This window comes from Patagioenas fasciata, chromosome 1, assembly GCF_037038585.1.
Source record: "Patagioenas fasciata isolate bPatFas1 chromosome 1, bPatFas1.hap1, whole genome shotgun sequence".
In the NCBI taxonomy this organism is placed as follows: Eukaryota; Metazoa; Chordata; class Aves; order Columbiformes; family Columbidae; genus Patagioenas; species Patagioenas fasciata.
Window position 1 is genome coordinate 89,184,321 of NC_092520.1, and position 22,909 is coordinate 89,207,229.

Consider the following 22,909-nt stretch of genomic DNA (forward strand, 5'->3'; position numbering starts at 1 on the left):
CCATTGGGACAGTGCAGGAAAGACATACTGCATAAACAAAGTTAACAAAGCAACAGCTAGAAAAGATCTGCCTTCAGGTAATCCTGGAAATAAAGGCAAGGGACAGGCACAACTTCAAAAGGAAAGCTTCACTGCTGATGTGTCAATTTAAATCATATTCTGGTTACTGCTTAAAGTGAGAAGCCATCAAGATCACAGAACTTCCCGTCTATAAGGTGAAACGATATTCATTACATGCAACCAGTTGCCTCATCAGAATTGGCAGCAAGAACAGATATGATGAGTAAGTTCTTGCAGCCAGTCTTGATCAATGCTGACTGACAAACCCACTGAATCCTGACGCCTTTTTCCTTTCAATAGAGATTCTTTACAGCATCAGCTATGAGGTTGGAAAAAGTAAAGCACATTTTGAAAATACAATCAATATTTCATTCTGATATGCTGTGATTTGTAGACAGCAAATTTGTCTTCCAATATTTGAAAGGGAAGCAAAGGAGACAGACCACTTTCTACCCAATTGTGTGTCATACACAATTTTATAGCTCTTGTATTACTGTACTAAGGCTTTATCAGCTGAAACCTAAGGCTGATGGAGTTCACTGCCATTAACAGCAGACAGGATGTGCAAAACTTTTAATGCTGTTTGAGTCATTACCTACTGCCTCAGTTCAGTCCAAACTGAACATATTGAAGAAGTTCACTAAAACATTCAGATTTTTTCCCCTCCTTTTTTTTTTTTTTTCTGTTTCTCTCTTGCTGCAATACTGTTACCTTCCTTATCTACCCACGTGCCACTGTCAGACATTAAAGTCAGAAATAAAATTTTACATTGTAGCTTGGAATTTAGTATTTTTTAAACAAGGTATTCTCATACATTTGGATTTCACCATTCAAGTATGAACCTTCTAATCAGCAGTAAGGGAGCAACAATAACATAGGAAACCTGACAAGAGTACAGTTTCAATCATGAACTGCTTGCTGTATTTGGCATCAGGAAATCACACTAGCCTGATGATACCGCTGACTTAAGCAAGGGGACTGCCCATCTGCTTGAGAAGTCTGTATCAGTTGCTGAGTGGCTATGGGTTCGACAAGCAACCTATGGTGCTTGTAAGTGAGAGGCTGTGTGACAGCCATGCCCTCTGTTCACTGGAAATGACTGCAATAGTTCCTGCCTCTGTAAAAAAGCAGTAAGTCAGCTTTACAGTAGCTGCAGACTATAAATGCATCTGCACGTCTGACTTGTTTGTGTTTCCAGAATGACAAAATTTTCACAGACCTCATTGGTCTGGTGCTGCAGAGACAGGCCATCAAACCCCCTGCTTTCACAGCAGTGCAGCGTGGCACCACCAGACCATGTAATTGCTTTCCTTACACAGTGCTATACAAAAACCAATTTCCATCCTTAACTAAAAACTACTGTTTTGAGTATTCTCCTATTTAAGCCTTCTGTAAGGTTTTGCAATACTGTCGGCACCAACCTGCAGGTAGGTCAGCAGTAACTCTCAGTGGAAAGGACCAAAGGGAAGAAACAACCAAGAACATATACTACCCAAACTGTACCTACAGAACCCTCCTCCACTGCCGTGGCCCCCACTTCCTCCCTAGAAGGCTGAGGGGGTTTTATTTCGCTCTCACTCAGCACTCTCTAACCCTACACACCCATAGCTATGGTGAACTGAGAGGGAACAGGTTGTTGGTAGCAATAAAAATGAGAGTAGGTGAAGCGAAAAGAGGATGGAGGAAGCTTCTGTTGTACAGCTGCATGGACCTGACCTCAGGTAATGCAGTATCTGTGGCACTAGGTGAAGATACTAGTGATGAATAATTCTTCTTGTCATCTATAGTTTTAGAAGCAGTTTACAGGGGAAAAGGCAAACATTACTGGCACATTTCGTAACAGACACAAACGTGAAACAACCTGCTCAAGGTCACACACCAGCTGCAGGCTGCAAAAACCGGAGGCCAAAGCTCAGAGCCAAGGGTCTTCCAAAGCAGATCGTGATTCCAGGCAACTGAGGGCAGCGTGCCTTGGGCAGCACAACATGAAGAAAGGCTGGTTTCTGACAGCCCAGAACTGCCAGCTTTTGAATTTCAGCTGCATTTTAAAACCTGCTTGCTCTTGCCCTGGTATTGATGCACACACAAACAGCAGTTACCTCTCGAAAATCTTATCCATGTGCTTCCTCATTGCCTGCCCCACTGGACCACACTGCCTCACAATTGATATAGGGGGAGAAGTTTAAATCTATTATAGTATTTATCAATGCTCAAAATTCTAACAGGTACTGTTTATTATTATAAAAAAATGCATTCCTTTTGATGCTCCAGAATCATATTTCTCTTGGACACGCTTCCACGTGCACAGAAGTACACAGAATTGAGACTGAAAATTTATTTTCCAATTAGGTTTATGAAACTAAATTGGTAGGTAACTGCTTACGCTGACTTACTCAGGCTTCATACAGGGTACACATCCCACCTTCTATCTAACGCTAATACATCTCAGAAGAACAAGAGAGAACGTGGTTGCTTCTCTTTTCAAAAATAAAAGGTGGATCAAGAAACTCAAAAGCTGGTACAAACCAGCAGGCGAGGAGAGCTACGTTTCACCTACCAAAAACAGTGTTGAAGGGAGTAACTGGCCAAGTCATAAAGGTAACATGGTACTTTCACAAAAAATCTCACTTTTAATTAAATACTTTGTCACTAAGGCTAACTGTAACTGCATGGCAAAATACAAAGGGTAAAACGCTAAACCCAGCCAGTCATTGGCAAAATGCCCAGGGACCTTGGCAGCGTCAGAGCTTCAAGCTGTTGGGGTTCTACCCCCACCTCTGAAGGTGCGTTTTTTCATTGTTAAAATCCAATTTCATGACAGTTTGGTGGTGCCTTTTGCAGTGTCCTCAGGGGAGCATTTTTCATTAACCTAATTTGTATCGCAATATGCTAGACACATGTTCAGTCATTCAAGTTGTGTAGTGTATTACCTGGTGCTTCAGATTCATTTCTTTGGACCTTTACTGGGAAAACTACCTCAGGGAAACAACAAGGAAGGAAATAATTTCGGAAAATACTGAGCTTTCAAGGTCTTTTTATTTGTAGACTATTTTTCACTCACTCATCAGAAAAAGCAATTTTAGTAAAATAAACTGGTTGCATAAAACCAATCCTTTTACCTAAACATACAGTTTAGATTGGGAAAATTTCAAATGGAGTTATGAAACCTTGAGATTACATGGCAACGTAACAACCCAATACATGATGAATATCTCTGGGAGAAACCTGGGATTAGATCACGGCTATGGAAGAAAACAGGCATGGGAACTAATGACAAATTTGAGGTGTTTTTTTGTAGTATTTTAACGTCAGCACTTATATGCAAAACACTGGATACTTTGAAACTAAGATTTAATGGCGGCATTTCCTTCAATTTTTTCCACAGTCACAATTTGCTTCATTAAACGGTTCATTAAAAACAAGTCCTGTCGCTGTGACTGTGCTGGAGGGGGTGGCATCCCAGGTCCTAACCCAGTCAGCTCCGGGATCTGTTTAGTTGCCTCTCAGATGCCAATGGTCCCATTAGAAATTTGTTTTGACAGAAATGTAAATTTGCAATGAGGTGAATGATTTACCTGGTGTGCCTGCCCAGGACTGAAGAAAACTATTGCTCATGTAATGCAACAGTTCTTTGCAGTGAAGAAGCCAAGACTCTCCTTCTACCTAGAAACCCACTTCATACGTCAAGCTGTTATTAATAGCACTCCGGTTTTGTGTCCGGCAGTTTTAGAAAAGTTGACTTCCGTTTTCAAACTAGACTAGTATCAACAACTGAGCTTGCAACTTGCTTGCTATCTGAAACTTCTCTGGTGGTCTGTGTTAAATTTGCTGGACCGGTCACTCAGCAGATTTCCCACATACCAGGCTATTCACACGGAACATGCTGTGATTTTCTTGATGGTGTTGAGTACCCTCAGCTCTCACCCAAGTAAATGGAAGCTGAGATGCTCAGTTCTCTGATTTTTGCTGGCACGATCAACATCTCCCAACAGCAAGAGGTGCTGACTGTCACTAATGCTGCAATGGTTAGCCACTCTACAGTATCTGAGGTTTCTCTAGCATACGATTTTTGAACTTAGACCTTTTCTGATCAGTGGTTGTCTGTTAAGAAAAAGCAATGACTTGCTCAGCAATGCATAAAATACAAAACCCTTTCTGCATAATTTATTCTGTGAGAAACAGACTATGCAAAAAGACCTTCAATAGAGAGGTAGAGAAAAAAAAAAGGGAAGAAAGATTGTATCAATTATTATTTCCTTTTTTCTATAATAAAGCATATTACAACAAGACAGACACATGCTTTTGGAAGAAATTTAGACAAAGTCTGGGATTAGACCATGGCCAGGGAAGAACACAGGCATGGGAAGTGAGGACAAATGGCACAGTTAGTCCTGGGTTTCTGGAAAAAAAAGATGTGGGAGACAAACACAAAGGAAAAACATGAGGCTTTGAAATCCCCCTTTGATACTACAGGCAAAGGTACAGAGAGTATCTAAAGAGAGAAAGAAGGTGTTGTAGGTATGATCACATTAATAATATTGTGGTTTGGATTGCTGACAGAGAAATACAATGGGAAACAAGAAGGATTTAAAGAGGTTTAAATCATTAAATAATTTCTAACTGTGCCAACTTAACGCTAATAATGGCTGACCAAGGAGAATTGTTTGTCACAGTAACTTCAGACAAATACAAGCCTGATATAAAAAAAGGACAAACCCTAACCAATTTAAGGCATGAAAGTTAAAAGATGTTCCCACAGCAAACATTAAGAAGTGCTGCAACAAACTATGTAGTGCATTAAAATACACAGGATTCATAATTAAACAGTATGTTATTCAAGCAGGAGAGTTTTTGTTTCTTATTTGCTGTCATATATTTTAAAAGGAGATCCACCCTCAATATACTTGCCTATGGGAATTCAGTGTCACATTGAAGGATATATCCTTCATTATTAAATTCTGGGCTTAACCAAGTTTCTGAAGGAAAAAAGGGCTTGTGTGATTATGTCTGGGTGCACCTGTCTACCTAATAACTTTTGAACTTGGTGACTGAGATCAGTATGTTTTGAAAACTGGGAAGACAGACTTCAAAAGTAATTAATTCCCCCTGCCAAGTTTAATGAAAGCAGGCAGTGGGTATAGAAGTTGATGCCCTGTGTGCCTCAGCCATTGGGAAAACTGCAGTGAGAACTGTATTGGAAAATTCCTGCAGGACAGACACCACCATCCAGACAGTGGCGCAGTTGTGGCAGACACCTTGACACAGATGCTACAGCAAGCTGCAGCTGATTCCCCTGGAAAGTGAAGTTCAGCCTGGCCCTGTTCAGCCACCCGCACCACCGGCCAGCACCTGACGCAATCCCACCAGCTGCTCTCGGCCACTCAGCACGCCACTTGGCTGCGAGTGCCCTCCAGACACACCTGGAGTCCTTGTCACCACCTCCTGTCTTCTGATTCTTGATGCTGGCCAGTCTACTGACTTTGCTCCAGCTCTCTCTGCTCTTTTTCTTGGTCCCTATCTCTACTGCTGACACTCTGGTGGTCTGATTTTTTAGCCCTGCTCCTGACCAGCCTTCTCTGCTTCCCCTCAAACCTGGTATTCTTTTGCCTCATGGGTTTGTTGACCTTTGCTCAGATCCTAGCCATGTCCTTTTTTCACTTAATCTTAGGCTTCTGTCTCCTGGGGATGACCCACTTTGATCACAAAACTGGTTCTGACTCCCCTGACTTCACCTGGTACCAACAGCAGACCTGGCAAATCGATGTTCACACCCAAGCATCCAGCTGCCCACAGTCACTCACACATCACGCTGTAGTGAGACTGTGTCAGGTGGGTCCCCAAAACCCACTCTGAGAGCAGGTATAGCCTAAGACAGCAATTTCAAAAGACTTCTGGAGGACGTTAAAGTCTGTGCAGTTCAGCTACACATCACAGATCCAGATCCAGTAGCTCCAGCCCCTATGAATCTACGCCTGCTTTACAGTAACAAACTTCCACTATTGTGATTAACTTAGCACTGAGTTGAACTGATAAAGGAAAACAAACACAATAGGAGGAACTGGAATGACATGATCTAAGTCCCTCGGGTTTTCGATTAATTGGCTCCAGCACCTAAGTAAACCACCAATGCCAGATTATACATAAATTATTAAAGTATTATACAGTCACTTCAACAAATTAGTCCATGAGCAACATAAAATACTTCTCAGGAAAAAGGTTTTCACTAGACAGCTGGATTGCCTAGTATCCAGGAACATATCTGTAGTACATTCCAGAAAACCAGTGCGGGGGGAAATATAATCAACTCTCATGTTAGGACTGTGCTGGATATGTAATCATGTTCATGCCAGCAAATAAAAAGCTCTTCCTTCACTAAAACACTAATTTCATCATGGCACAAAATCTAACAACTTCTCTGTCTCCCTTAGCTTGTCATCATGCATTTTATATGACTGTCACTCATAATTTCCTGGAATTTATTTTAGTTTGTTTTTAAAGGAAAGTAAGCTCAACACTGTGTGTCTAAATTCCAAATTTTAGTCAGGATTTTCTGTTCCATCAAAGAGACACAGCTGACATGGCAGACCAGTTCTAAACTTAGATTTGAAAACCTTTATCCTGCTTATGTCAGAAAGACGTCAATTTTCAGGGAACAACATGAAGAGTGATCCAAAGCTCAACTCAGAATATTCTGTGGCTTCTTCCACTATTGTACATACCTTCATTTTCAGTATTAGCTGGAACAGAATCAACACCGAAGGGATGCCATGGCTGAAGGTCATCTAGGCTGAACTCTCCATCCACTGGAAGAAGTTCAACTGTGGTCTTAGTTTCCGTCAGTGAAGGCATGAGAGCATCATTTCCGTAGCTGATTCTGGGTTCGCTGATCATGTTAGCCAAGACATCATCAGAATAGTTTTGCTCTTTCTGAAGTAATTCATCTGCAAGGAAATTTCAACACAGAAATTATCTGAAGCAGCCTGCATTTCTGAGAAGCTAATTCCAATGCTATTAAACTAATAATTTACTGTTATGAGATTCTGTTTTCTTATGATAAAGAAAACATAAAGGCTTGGAATGGTCAAAACTCTGATAAGCACTGCTGTAAGTAAGGCATTTTTTTTAAACATCAGCCAGAATTGTTCAATAGCATTTCCTATCCACATTTCCACCACTTAACAGATCACAGGTCTGTGCTTTACAAGTTCCTGGACTCTTCCCCACCACTTTTCTAAGAAGTACAAATCAATTCCCTTCAACTCAAGATGTTTCCGTGAGTCAAGAGGTCTAAAGGAAGGAATGTCTTTTTTATTTCCCCTTCCTCTTAAATGCTCACTATCAAAGCTCATGATGGTTCTTAAATCCTACATCACCACAACAGTTACTGTATTAAATTGGGCTTACTGTAACACATTAAATCTGAACAAACATTAATTCTTTTAACACACATAACTTTTGCAAAATATTGCAGTAGTTCTTTGCTGAAAATCTTAAGTAGTAATAGGTGTCTACAGGTAAATTATTTTACAAGCCACCACAACCGAAAGCTGCGCATTATTATCTAGGTTGGGTTTTTTTTGGACTTAACAACAGTGAGAACCATCAAAGCACTTTCAGCTCCATCAGGTGTATAGAACAGACTGTCCAACTCAGTGTTAAAAGTAAGCTCAGAGGTACTGTGTGCTTCATTATTAAAATTTCAATTCCCTTTTCATTAGTTCATCTACTCTTCATCTTCCCTTCCACTGCCTTTTCTTTTGTAGGAGCAACACAATACTTCCAAGTACTCTGAGAGAACTCAGTGCACAAAGCACATTAAAGGAAGCAACTGCAATGAAGAAGATAACTGTTAATAATATACTGATGCAATTAGTACGCAGATATTGCAGAGCTAAATAGTTCAGAACCAAAGACCATAAAGGTTACGCAAGTGCTTGCATTCACATGACTGCTGATGATACAAAAGCTTTTATTAAGACTGGTTTCTCTCTTCACTTTGTTAAGGAACCCTGATGGTCACTGCTTCACAGCCACATCTGAAACCTGCAGCAATTCAGGGACAGAAATCACCACTCTACTTGACAGGCCCTTTATGTTACTCCATAGGGACTCACTTATTTCCCAGTATCACCAGTGCAAAAATGCATCTATGTATCTATACACACCAGAGCTTTATAGCCTTCAGCAAAATCTTTTGAATGTTTTTCCCTCCCAGCCTTGCACTGTGCTGTACCACCACAGCAGTGCACTGCACCCATGCAGCAGCTCTTCAGAAAGGATCCCCAGTGAGTCAGGAGTATTAGAGCTGGCACCACCACTTCAGTGCCTCTGTCAGCGATGATGTTGTAGGGCTCTGCTCCACAATACATCTCTTTAAAGAGCACCTCTTAGTGATGCAGTTCTCTCCCACCCCATTACTACACTAAATTCGGTACATCGAAACTAAACAAAAAGTTGTAATTCCAGTCCTGGGGCAAATATGGGTCTTGAATCTTGTAAAATGATGTTTTAAAACAAATCTTCCTGTTTAAACAGCAATTGCTTTAGTAGACAGTAAGCCTACTGTGTATACAAAATTTAATTCTGTGATTTAATTTGTTCATTAGAATGACATACTAGACAGTACAGAAAGCCTATATAACACTGAATTGTTTTTCCCTTCATGTTCATTTTATTGAAAACAATCTTATTTTATAAGATACATAATAAATCTTCAGCATAGAAGGCAATATGATTTTTATCTCCTCACTGCACTTACACAAATCCTTTATCAAATTAAAGTGTCTCCTTGTATTAGTGGAGAGACAGGTGAGGAACCTCAATATTCTGAGCAGACATCATATCATGTGACAATATTAACTTTCATTAGCTAGGGACAAAAACTTGACAAAAAAGGAGCTGGATGTTAGTGGTCTTAGTGAGAAGTCTGGTGTTCAAGTGCCTTGCAGGAAGCCACAGGCAGTACCAGCTGAGCATGTTATAATACCAAGTCATCATGGATCACAGAAAAGTGAGCATTACAGTACTGCTGAGCATCTTCTACAATGAGGGAGGTGAAACACTGGCACAGGTTGCCCAGAGAGGCGGCAGATGCCCCATCCCTGGAAACATTCAAGGCCAGGCTGGACAGGGCTCTGAGCATCCTGACCTAGTTGAAGATGTCCCTGCTCACTGCATGGGGTTGGACTTGATGAGCTTTGAAGGTCCCTTCCAACCCAAACGATTCTATTATCTTAGTGCCTGCAAGCCTTTCGTTCCCAGGAACCTGAAGAGTTTTGGGGTGCAGCTCCCCTTGTTCCCACTGTCCTCCCCATCCCTGTGGGGCAGCTGCAGAGAGCTGCAGCCTGTGCAGCAGTGGCACAGAGCGGTGTTGAGGTGCTGTGTCCCAGTCACCCCTTGTCTCTGAGCGGTGCCAATTCTCCACAACTCCTGTCTGTTCCCCACTCCTGATGTGCTCTGTGTTACCTGCAGACAGCTCCTGTCCTTGAAAAGGGACAAACACTGCACAGAGAGGAAGGAGCAGAGGGAGAAGGACGTGGCTCCAGCAGCAGAGGAAAGGCACCGGGGCTGGCACCGCACTTGGGGGGAGGCCACGGTGCAGGCATCGTTGAGTCCGCCAGGCTGACAGCGAGGTGCATCCGACTACCGTCACGATACCGCGCTGGTATCCCAGTCCCCAGGGGCTGGGAGGGATGTGCACACAAAGCCTCTCCCTCAGCACTACCCAACCAGGAGCACGTTGTCACCAGCGCTCGCAGGCTCCATTGTTTCCCGTTCAGCTGCAGCGCACAGTACGGACATTAACTGACAGCCACAATAGCTCAAGTGAGGCGGAGAGATATTACAACCAGCAGATTATGATCACATCCATTTTACAAATGGGAAAACAATGGCCAAAATGAATCAAGCCCATCTGACATGATGAATCAGACACTGAATGACAGGGAGAAATTGGAAGTGCCTGGCTTAGAAACTGTGCTGGAGTCCATCAGAGTGAGGCAGCTGTGTCTGCAATGAGTAAATGATTTGCAAACAATTGTTTCAATCTCTGAACTGTCAAAAAAGTTTGCCCTAGGATTTCCAGTTACTGACACTAGCTGGCGAAGTCCAAGATCAATTTTTCAGTGTTGATTTTGTTCTAAGTATCGATGGCTAGTTGAATCATCAGTTACGCTAATGGAAAGCCATACAGCCTCTCTGTTACACATCAATACAGTAGTCTGTCTCTTCTCCACAGCTGCCAACTCAATTCCCCCACTCTGCAAAAGACAATTCCCTAAATAAGCAGGGAGTACAGACACAGCTGGAGGCTAGGATATGCATTCAAAACTGTTTCAGAGGTTTTCTTTGTGTGGTGAATATCTTCATTTTTAGGTGCTGAAAATAGAGAGATTCTAGGCTGCTCTTCAAAATTTTGTCTCCAGTCAAACTAGCAGGCCAATAACTCCATGACAGTGTTCCTATAATAAACTTTTTGTTGCTCGGCTCATTATCTCCTTGCAGCATTCTGCAAAGTCCTGCCATAAAGAAGAATAAGGATGATGTTGAAACTTTTTGTCCCTCTGAGACTATCTGCTCAAAAGCAACAATGACCTTGAAAAAACCCACACTCAGCTGGGACTGCAAACCTCCCAGCAGCTCTGGATTTGGTGTGAGGGCACAGAACCCACCGTTTCTCCTTCAAGTACCCAAACCCTTTCTCTTTCGCAAGATGAGTGACAGGCTCACTTCTGGTACTTCAGTAAAATGATTCTCAGACTTATCATCATCTCTAAGGAAGTTTCACTCATTCTTGGGCTCACTGTAGGCATTTTCCCGTGGGTCATTACTAGTCAACAACGGCATCTAGAAAAATTGAAGTGAAATAAGCTCGGGAAACTAAACAGAATGGCACTACCACAACAATCTCCTTTCAAGACCATTCTCCTATCCTGCAGAGACACAGAGTCAAAAGCAAAGAAGGAGCAGAGCAAAAGAAATAAAATCTATTACAAAATCTTCTGGTGGACACTGGATTGTTAGAAGCCATTTGTCCACAATGCCCCAGACCACATTTCAACTTGAAAGGCTTTGCAAAGAGCACAGTACTAGCATAGACACCCTGAAAGATCCCAGCAGAGGTGATGGTGTCTTGAGTGGCAAAAAACTATGCTATTTTGTAACTTCATCTCCTTTTTTACTGGCATACAACATTGTTTCCAGTGTTGGACTCTAGGGCATACTTACCCTAGCCCTTAACCCCAATAGCTATAAAGACGAGTTTCACATGGAACAGCTACACTTGCTGTCCTGGAATGGCAGCAATCCATTAGTTATCTTTGAAAACATCAATTTTAGTTAGTTCATGGTCCCCTATTCCAAATTTCCCAAAGTAATTATAAATTTGATCGTTGTCTTTTCAAGGAACCTGTCTACCTCATGAAAAGCTCTACAATCACTATGTGCAAAAGTTTTGAATTTACTTGGAAAGGAGCTTTAAAACTGGCGATTGTAATTTTGGAAGTTTTATAAAGCAATTTAAAGTCTTAAACTAGATCAAAAACATCAAATTAAATGTCATAGTTCTGACCCAATAACACACTTTCTTCGTAAAATGACATCTATGTGATAGAATATATATTGACTCAACAAATACAGGTTTGGGAGGCAGCTCAAATAAATACAGCGTCTTATTGCCTCATACTCATCATCTTATCAATCACTATTCAGTCTGAACTGAACATTTGTTTTTTTTTTCCAAAGTTATGGTTTCTTTTGAGCATGTGTTTTCAAAATGACAAAATTAAAAAGCATCAGCAATCTCCGTATTCTTCTTAATGGCAGAAATTACAGAGTGCTTGAGTCATAGCGGTTGCTTCATCTGCACGTGCGCACTAATTATCTCATAGCAGTTTTAAGGCAGTTTAGATCATACAAATGCTGTACGTCACAATTAGGATTCAATAAGAACATTTACACAATCATTTATTACAGGGCACTTGGTAAGAGGTAACGTTCAGCTGCAGCTTTCAGTTGTACACCTACTTTATGGGCTAATTCTATGTGTCACAGTTCATAATCTTCAACAAAAGCATGTGCCTAAAGGAGTTGCACTGGTGTAATGCAGTCAGGTTTTAACTAAATTAGCATGTCTGCATCTTGTCAGCTGTATGAATCAAAACTCCCTCAAACCAGTAAACATGAAAACAAGACCTCCTTAAAGACTTTGCTTTGGTGCATACTTCAGAAATGAACAAACAAACAAAAACCTTCCAAAACCAAAACATTATTTACCTGTGTATCTGCACTCACATTAGATCTCTTACACAAACTGACAGCATACTTGTAACGCACAGTTACATCAGTAGCACTTCCACAAACTTCATGCAAATGAACAGATGTATTTCACATTGAGAAAGCACATCCATTTCCCCTTACAAGCTACTTCTACTGAGACAGGCTGTGAATAAGGAGTTGATGTAAGTAACTCCTAAATACAATACTCCTAAATACAATATTAGCAGCACAGTTTAGAGAGGCAATACTTATTGTTCAAAGGATTTCCTGCGATGAATGTAAATTCTACTGTCAGAAAGGTAGTTAAGTCACTGGTATATTCTGTGGCTTTCATATACGTAACTTATTGCATCAAGCAGGAGTTTCTCACCTGAGGTGAAAGGAGCAAATACACCAGAAAACATCATGGGTATGTCCACCAGCCTCTGCCCAAGTCAGCGGAAATTTCGAGCACGTGCTTAAATGTAATCACACTGAAGTCTGTGCCTAAAGAGTTAAAGAGTCTGTGCACTGAATTTCAAGCATATTGTTATTCTAAGATGTATTATAAGATTATAATGTTACATGGTGGTGCCCAATGATAAGATGAGGTGCAACGGGCACAGACTGAAGCACGGGAGATTCCATCTGAATCTGAGGAGAAACTTCTTTACTTTGAGGGTGCCAGAGCACTGGAACAGGTTGCCCAGAGAGGCTGTGGAGTCTCCTTCTCTGGAGACATTCAAGACCTGCCTGGACATATTGCTGTGCGGTCTGCTCTGGGTGAACCTGCTTTAGCAGGTGGGTTGGACTAGATGATCTTGTCCTGGTTTTGTTGAAAACAAATTTATCTTTTATTGAACTTGCCTGTCAGCTAAAGCTTTCTTATTAGCTGCATTTTCCTGGAAAAACAGATACATGTTTTGGTAAACATAGCAATGGAATGCGGGGTTATTGATAATGGATGGACATCTCGTGAGAGGGGCAATGAGAAACAGGTGACCAAGGAACTGATCAACTGAGTATAACATCCCATTCATGTCATACTTCATATAAAAGTGGGAGATCATGAGGATCTCGTCCCTTTTCCTTATGGTCAACATTAGGAGAGGACCTTGTTAGTCATCCCTGTGAACTGAGGCCTAGTGACAGACTGAATCCAGCTCCAGTTGGCTAGAGAGTCCAGTCCAGGACTTTGGGTGCCAGCCCTACATCTGCTGGAGCAGTTGCCGGAACTTTCAAGATTGGTTTTGTATATTTTGTATTATTTTCTCTATTCTTATTAGTAGCATTAGTAAAACATTAATTTTTCCAACTCTCTTCTCTCTGTCCTTCTTTCCCTCCTGATCACCTGTCCTGAGTGGGAAGGGGGGAGAGGGAGGGGCTGAAGGGGAAAGGAAGGGGAGAGGGGGTTAACAATACACTTGCCACGGTTTTATTGACACTCTGCAATCCAACCCTCAACAGATCTCCAGAGGTCCCTTCTGATCCTAACCATTCTGTGATTCTGTGATATTACTAGGTGTCATAATTACAACGTTATCAAACTGCAAAACACGATTTTGTGGTATTCAGTGTTGAACTAATTCATTTGTACAGTACAAGTCAAATTTAATTCAGAGAGCAACTCTGATAAGAACTTTTTTGGCAGTGACCTGCCCACTGGCAGGTGCGAGAGTGGCTTTGTTGTCTGCACGCTTTGAAGATTATGATGAAAGTGCAATATGCTGGGTCATTACACTGAAATTCTGGAAATGAGCCCAACCTGCAATGCTCACATCCATACTGACAGACAAACATGACCATGGCATCAGATTTAACCTTCTTCTCTTCTGGTTAGCCTGTGAAATTACACCACAGGTCTTCTTATATGGAAACCTTCACAGTGCAATATGTATCTCTCTCAGGGTTATACTGAAGCCGAAAGAGCAAGAACCATAGAAAACAGTATTTTATAGTTCTTATTTTCTGTCTTTTAGAGACATCAGCATTAGAGCAAGAGTAAATAGCAGCAGTAGTTTTCCAGATTTCAGAAATTTCTTAAGTGTATAAAAGCTTGTTCAGTAAGAGAAAAAGAACTTTTCCTTTTTCACATTCTCAGAAAATGAATATTTAAGGTATCATGAAACAGCTGACCTAATAAATTTTTCCTAGAAGTCAGTAATATAATAACCATTCCATAGTCTTAGACAACATCCTGTTGCCTAAGAACCAAGCTTTAGAAGAAATACACCTTTGAACTTAAAAATAGCTGCAATATTTAGAACCATACTAAAAAGAACGTGCTTCTAATATATTTTTTTTAAGTAACAACTTTATCACTTTCATTTCTTTCCCATTTCTTGCTGCTTCTTCTCTTTCAGCATATACGGATTTCAATGTTTCCCAAATCACACCTTAGAAACAACCCAAGCGAGTCTCCTCCTGTAAGCAGGTACATGTAATAATGTTGCAGTTAGATTCCCCTTGCAGATTATTTGACTTAAATTATAAAAAAAACCCCAAAATATGTGTAACTTAGAATGCAATTGTTCTTCTTTTGGATGTAGACCAGATTACATCAAGCTTTCTGGTAGTAAACAGTGTTCAAAAGCATGAGAAAGCTTGGAAGATCCAATTCAGGGAAACATTTATTTCCATGTAATGATTAATTTCAACATGACCAAGGTGGTTTTTTCGTTAAGGATGGATTTCAATGCAAATGCGGTTTTGTACATGGCTATGCAATTGCAGAGAGCTTTGAGCAAAGGTCTATGAGAATTTCCATACCACTTCATCAAGGAAGAACCAGAATAATTCTCTCCCATTTTTACAGTCTGTTGTGAAACTCGTGGTCTTGAAATTTTGTCTAATTTTGTAAGAAGGTTGCTATGACACTCCACCTTTAGTGAAAGAATATTGTAATTACTACAGATCCTTAGCTACCTGACAGCTACATAAATTAGTTATTAACTCAAATTAAATATCAATATAAGGCTACAGATGTGTGCACATTTATAATTTTTCAATATTTAACAGCCAGTCAACTGAATAATGGTTGCATTTCCCCTTCAGCTCAAAGCAGAGAATATTCAAGGAAGTTTGTGGGATAAAATAAGTCCAAGCCAGAAGCTTGTCTTTATCTCTGAAAAAGAGTTATTAAATAGAAATTAAAGACACTGCTCTTCCCTTTCACAACTTCAAGCCTTTTTATCCATTTCTGTGGTCTCCTTCTCTTCTCTCACCCTCTCCTCATTCAATTTGGTTAAATTAAGAATATTGTCTCAGAAAAATAGTTCACCATTCACAGCCTCAAAAGCTCTGGAAAATACAGAAAAATCCCACATGCATATAATGGTACCCTTTTGGGTAAAAATTCTAAATAAAACAGTTTTTCCTTACTAACATGTAAACTCTCTCTCCATGTAAGACGATGGCAACCTAATATCAAGGTAGACAGGCAAATATTAAAAAACGCTTGGTGAAAAAATGAATTGAAACTCTATACCATAATCAAGAACATACACTCTGTGTTATTATCCTGATCCACATAAGGCATGGTAACAAATTCCCGAGGTTTAAATTTAACTCCACATTTAATTCCAAATTAACATATCATTAAGTACTTCAAATAGACTGGAGAGTCTAAATTACAACAAATAAACAGCCCTCCCCCCAACGTCACTGACATTTCTGCCAGATGAATCAGCATTCATTATGCTCCTTCAGTCTTGGATGAAGCAGAAAAAGCCAAGTACATTTCCATTCTAAATAAGTAGGTTATAGGACTTAGAAGTGAAACTGCCCTGCAAAAATAACATTTACATGAAAAACTGCTACGGAATTTTACTGTCTTACTTCCCCCTAATAATTATTTATTTTATTTGTTTATAAATTACTTCACGGTCTTATTTACTAGTAAAAACAATTTATTTCCTGACCTTATAATTCACCGTAAAACCCAAAACTGCAATAAAACCTATAACTCTATCAGTTTGTAACACCTGAAAAGTCAGTCATTTTATAGAAACACTTCTAGAAGTCAGAGTTACGAATCTCATGACAATTTTTGATGTGTACTGAACTCTGAGGCATCTTGTAAATCATTAAATAATTCATAAAAACATATAAATCTGAAAATTAATGTATTGCACCTGATTCCCTTGATCAAAAGAGAACATTTTTGATTTCACTTAAAATAGTTTAAATCAGAATTTACCCAAACTGAATTGTGCAGCACTCTTCCAGATAAAATATATTTTGCCTGTTCATTAACTGCATTTTTAGCACTTGATAGGTCAAATGTATCCTGGGTTGTCTGAGTATTCTAAAGAGACCCATTTATTAACTTTGAAAATATATCCATTAAATGGGATATGACCTATTCTGACGGCTCTTATGCCATTTTTTATATGGATGATGTAAGAGCAGGAAGCAGAGCAGTGAAAGGACTGGAACCCCATCCAGGCAGCACTACTCAGGAAAATGAATTTTTCAATTAAATTGGGCATACGAGAACCAAGTAGCAGGAGAAAGATGCACTGATGAAAGATTGCTTCATTTTTAAGGCCACGTGCATGGGAACTCACTGTTGGGAGATTACTGCAACACTTCCATCAATACAGCTGTCCTGTAAAATCACATACCCTCACTAATTCTCTTCCCTTTTCATCCCAATAGTAAGAGTTTGTCTAGCAAGAATATATCAGGTATTCTTGGCCATAATAAGCACCTATGAATCTTCACTCTGCACACCTGAAGAGAAAGTTATGCCTGAATAAAGCAAAACTGAGTACATAGTTGACATTAGAGGCATATTCAGCCCTCCTCCTCAGGATATCTGGCCATAGCGATGCATTTCACACTTTGGTGTCATAATTTTTCCAGACAACAAATCCAGAGAGCATTCTGAGATCAACAACTGACACAGTAGCTCTGTAATTTATAATATATAAAGCTATGATATATAGCTTGTGCAGACAGTCTGTAACTGATTCTCACTGGACACCTCTAATTTGCTGGCATGAAAGAATTAAGATGATTAATTACCTTCTTTCACAATCTAACAGTTCCTATTAGGAATATGAACTTAGAGTGAATTACACAGAATGACACAACTGTATTTCCAAAGCAAGTAATTGGGAAAAGAAAATCCATCATTCAACAGCAAGTACTGAGAGAAAGCTGTTGTTGGAGTGCTTGTGCTCCCACAACTTCGGGCTGCTTCAGTAGTCACAGACACCGACATCATTAACTTGAATTAAGAGGACAGGAATAAGACATATTTATGAATTAAATTACACATATATTTGGTGCATCAAGAAATTTTTCGATAACTAAGCATAATGACATTTCTGTTTCTCCAAGCCGCCGCCTCCCCATCTGAATGGAAGCACTCAGAGTCAATCTCATCTGAGCCAACCTGCTCTCAGATCCTATTTGTGAACTGGACAACTGCAAGATTTTTTCAGACTTTTGTTATCCATCCAATAAAAGAATGGCATCTTAAATTTGACACATGATGAACAAACTTCTTAATTCCTTAAAGTAGAATGGTAGAAAAAATTATCAGGAAATACAAAAGAGAAAGGCCAAAAGAAACCATCCTGCTTCAGAACACAGTAGAATCAGACTTTAATATACTGATTTAAAATAATACCTACACTCCTACATGTTCAACATTTTCAAACAACTGTAGCCCCTCTACCAGCACAAACAATGCCCTCCAAGAAAGAATTTCTCAGCCTGTTGTCTCCACATCACCAGAAAATGACACGTGAAATGTCTGGAGAGTTAGAAGAAAAGGCTCATCAGATCCACACGTTTCCATGCACCCAATCAAACAAGAAAAAATAGGAGCGAATACAACCAACCACTGGGCAGTTATTTAAAGCTCAGTGCATTTTTTCTCAATTCTAGGATGAAAAAAGGTCACCTGTAGACTGCTCCGGAGAGGTATTTAGAAAAACAAACATGCGAAATAGACATGATACCAGCCTCAACCTGCTGCCACTATGAGTCCGGAGTGGTCTCTTGGTCATAAATTTCCTGTGGGACTTGTGGTGAGGATGATAACTTGCTATTTAAAGATAAGTGTCCATGAAAAAATACTTCAGAATATAGGAACACAAAAGACAAGAGAATAGAGACTTCAAGAAGAACGTACCAATGCAGGGCAGAGGGTTCCATCAGCTCCTTAGAAAAAAGGAAGGCAACACCTTTAAACCTCCGCTGCTAAAGGATGAATTGTTTTGAACGAAAGATTCAAATACCCACTGAAATAGCAGATGACCAGAAAATTTTAAAATTACTTAGTTTAAAATCTGCAAGTCCATAATTATTATCAGAAGTTCCTGGTCTTCATTCTAACACTTGGATCATGAGACCAGATTTCCTTAGAGGTGCAAGTGAAACAGAACAGTGTTTTTCAAACCACTGGAAAAACATGCTCTTAATGAACATCATAAGAGCTTTTTATTCTGATGAAGTGTCTGAAAAGCAAATGGAAAACAAGATGTCCCATATTTTCCCTGATGAAGAACCCATCCCAATCAGAAGTCAGGTGAAGCCATTTATCCTTTTGACATTATCTGTAAGATCTGGAAGAAGTTGATTCTTTTACTGACTAAAGTCATGTTCACAATATTTATGAGATTAAAAGAGGGCTTGTGCACACAAAAACCGGGATTCATGTATTTTCTGAAGAATATTAGTGCCCAAGACAAGATACAATAGAACATTTAGCTACAAAAGACGGGGAGGATACAGTATGCTACTAATGAAAGCATTTGAGAACATCAATGTCAGTGAAGTACATTTATATCTATTTTAATCATCTGCTATTCTCTGCCCAATTTTCTATGACAGTTAAATAATCTGGACAGAAAATAAGAGATGCTTAGAAGAGGAAAATGTTCGATCTATTTCCAGGATTTTTTTCCTTCTATCCTAAGCTGCAGTAAAGGATGTATTTTACTAGCAGACAGAGCTGAGCCTCCAACCTGGAGAAGTAACTGAGGCACTTCAGCTCTTCCAAGCTCCTGAATGGCGTGCAGAATTTACAAAGCATCAGCAACACAGAACTGTCATTTCAGCTGGCAATCACCTTTGCCTACTAAAATGTAACACACAAAGGGAGGACAGTTAGTTCAACAAGGAATGAAAATTCCTGCACCTAGAGAAGAACCACTCTATGCACAAATTCATCCTGGGGACTGACCAGTTGGAATGCAGCTTAGCAGAAAAGAACCTGGGGGTCCTGATGGACACCAAGTTGAACATGAGACAGTGATGTGCTCATGCTGCAAAGAAGGCAAATGGTGACCTGGGCTGCATGAGACAAAGCATTGCCAGCAGGTGAAGGGAGGTGATCCTTGTTCTCCACTCAGCACTGCTGAGGCCACACTACAAGAAAGACATGGACACACTGGAGAGAGTCCAATGAAAGGCCACAGAGATGAAGAAAGGGTTGGAGCATCTCTCTCACAAAGAAAGGTTGGGAAAGCTGGGACTGTTCAGCCTGGAGAAGGCTTGGGGAGGATCTCATCAATGTGTATAAAAATACCTGAAGGGAGGATCCAAAGGGGATGGAGCCAGGCTCTTGTCAGTGGTGACCACTGGCAAGACCAGAGGAAAGGGGCACAAACTGAAACACAGGAGGTTCCCTCTGAACCTCAGGAAACACTGTTTTACCGTGAGAGTGACGAACCACTGGGACAGGTTGCCCAGGGAGGCTGTGGAGTCTCCATCCTTGGAGATATTCAAAAGCCATCTGGAGATCATCATGGGCAACCTGCTCTGGGTGGTCATGCTAGAGCTGGGGGTCCTGCACCAGATGACCTCCAGAGGCCTCTTCCAACCTCAGTCACTCTGTGATTCCGTGACACTGGTTGATTCCCCACATAAAAAAAATACATCACCTTGCTATAACAAATAGCTCAATGGTATCTTATTGAGCTATTTATGGCATTTAAATAACTAAAAATATTTTATATAGGTAATGAAGTGACAAAACTGATGGCTTAATAAAGACCACAAACTTGTGATGATTAAAAAAAAAAATGGAAGGGTGTGTGTATTTATATAGGTAAAAAAAAGCCAAGTGTGCTTTAAAAAATTATGTCCTTGGGTGGAAGAGGTCTTAATTGCTCACAGGCAGTCCAGCTCAGTCATATGTCAGTTTTTAAGCATAACAAAACCCTATCTAAATGCTGCCGTGCAAAGCTTAACACAGAATTCATTTGCTTTTGTGGAAGAACTCTGCTATTTTTAACCACTGACCCAGCAATACAGTTTTTGCAACAGTTCTAATAAATCATTTATTCAACTGAAAGCTATAGGGCTTCAAGGGAGAAGATTAAAGGTAAATAACCATTTCACAGAAAATTCAAATTTTTCTTTGGAAAACTAAGGTTGCTGGATATGCACAAATTGCCAAGTCTATTATGGGGAGAAAGCACATAGTGCTGGAAGTCACTCCAGGGTACCTGTACAGATACATATTCTCCGAAGGCTGCTTTCGACTACATGTTCCAGTTGCATTATCCTTACGGGCAAAAAGGGCAGAGCAGCCAGGGAAGAACAGGAAGCCTGCATGGTACAGCACAGATACAACAGTCTCTTGGAAACTAGAAGGAAGGTTTTACAGTACCTTAGGGTAAGGCCTGCACGTAATTGTACTACTTCCAGAAAATTTGTTTAAAGGTTACAGAGAAATTTCTGTATGGTGTAGATATACCCATTGAATCTGAATGAAAGAATTGCTGCCATGGAACAATGTGCTGGTTTAAAAGAGATGAGAGTAGAAATTCAGCGCTCACAGTTTGGCAAAGATGACTCCTCTGTGACCAAAACTGAAGACACTCCCTCTCAAGTACAAGCCAAGTGCCTGGGGCAATTTAGAAACAACAATTCCATTGACCTCCAGAATGGCAGAAAGCATAAAATTTAACATGAATTGTCCAACCTTCCTCAACTACAGATTTTTATAACTACTGCACCTGTACACTGGATTTATGGATGTTTATTTTAGCCTGGGTAAAAAGGTGAACTCCATTTGACTCCTTCAAAAAGAAAAAACAAAAACAACAACAAACCCACAAAAACAATAACAAAAAACCCCACTAACTAAAACCCCCACAAGAGCAACAAAACCCAAAAACCACAACAAAAAAACCTAACTGGAAAGTATGGCTAACCAAAACCAGAGAGGAGCTGCTTTTCTTCAGCAAGAACATCTTCCGTTTCCCTGTCCTCAGCATGCTCCTCTGCACCTCCATCTCCTGCTATAAAGTGCCTGTACTTAAGCAGCAAGTGGACCTCCCCAGTGTCTGCTCTCAAGAACAGTCAGAGCCCATGCTTACACTAGCAAGTTGTGAAGTGAAACACCACAGTAAATACGAACAATCGAGACTTCCGTTACCAAACATGCTCGCTCCTATGTGAGCTAAAATGCTGTTGTACACAGACCCAGAAGGATTTATATCAACTGGATTAAGCAGGTTTGTCAACTGGTGCAAAACCCAGCTGACCCAAGAATGAACACCACTGATGACAATTCCTCATCTTTCTCTATTCAGGCTCACTGACCTTGGTTTGTTCCAGTACAGATAAATCCTAGACTGCTTATTCATTTACCCATGCTTCAACATCCCTGTTTTCCTTCACCATAAAAAAAAAATAATTAAGGTATTATAACCACTCTGATACATGATATGAACTGCATCAAGTAATTGCTACCAGTACTTTTGCCCCTAGTCCGAGAGGGAGAGCAGAACTGGTTCCCATGGAGTGGACCAGAACTGGCACCTCCATGACCAATAAGCAATTTCAATAATTTTCTAGTGCGATGTACTGAAATTGAGCTATAAGGTAATTACTGTTCTTTCTTGGAATGAATGACACCTTACAACAAGCTATTGACACATTTAATGTATGTCAACTTCCCTCTGTTATTCTGGTACCTCAATATGGCAACTCAGCTTCAAATAAAGGTGCAGAGATACTATGCATTGCTTCATGATTTTATACATTTTTGAAAGCAGAGCTCTTCCCTTCAGCTAAATCTTAAGAGAGAAAGTACAAGGAAGAGTTATAGAAAAAAGAGACACTGAGAGGTCCCACTACAGTCTGAAAGACGTTACTAATTACATATTCAAAACATAACGGTTTAAGGGGGAGGACAAAGAAAATCACAAATGGCACCAAACAGGACAGACACAGAATTTGCTTTTGCAAAGCCCCCACAGGTGTGTTTTGGTTTTGCAATATAAATCCCCAAACCACAATGGTTGTCATTTTGGACTGCCAGTCAGTGCCAAGCAGCTAATGCCCCCAAAACTTCTTAAGAAGGATAGCATAGAATGAATGGAGAACAGCATCCTAATTCAATTCATGGTAAGAAATGCAGCAAGACTGTGGATTGACTGCAGGTCAAAATTACCAGCTAGAAACAATAAATCAACGATTAGTCTTATAAATGCTGAATGACCAGAGCCAGCTGAGGTAGCACTAACTTTGCCCTCCACAGATACAGACTGAGAGGTATAGGGACCTAATGGTTACAACTCCGAAGCTCATCGTATATTTACAGCTTTTTCTAAAAATACTTAAAAAA

At 40.2% G+C, this 22,909-nt stretch overlaps 1 protein-coding gene across 4 annotated transcripts in view; it reads right to left on the reverse strand.

Annotated features, from left to right (window-relative positions):
- APP (amyloid beta precursor protein) overlaps nucleotides 1-22,909 on the reverse strand; it is a 223,254-nt gene that overhangs the window by 25,542 nt on the left and 174,803 nt on the right. For all 4 annotated transcript variants that reach the window (XM_071810212.1, XM_071810209.1, XM_065862654.2 and 1 more), the window contains one exon: nucleotides 6,780-7,001. In XM_071810212.1, the coding sequence (XP_071666313.1) occupies nucleotides 6,780-7,001 (222 nt within the window). The remainder of the gene's footprint in view (nucleotides 1-6,779; nucleotides 7,002-22,909) is intronic.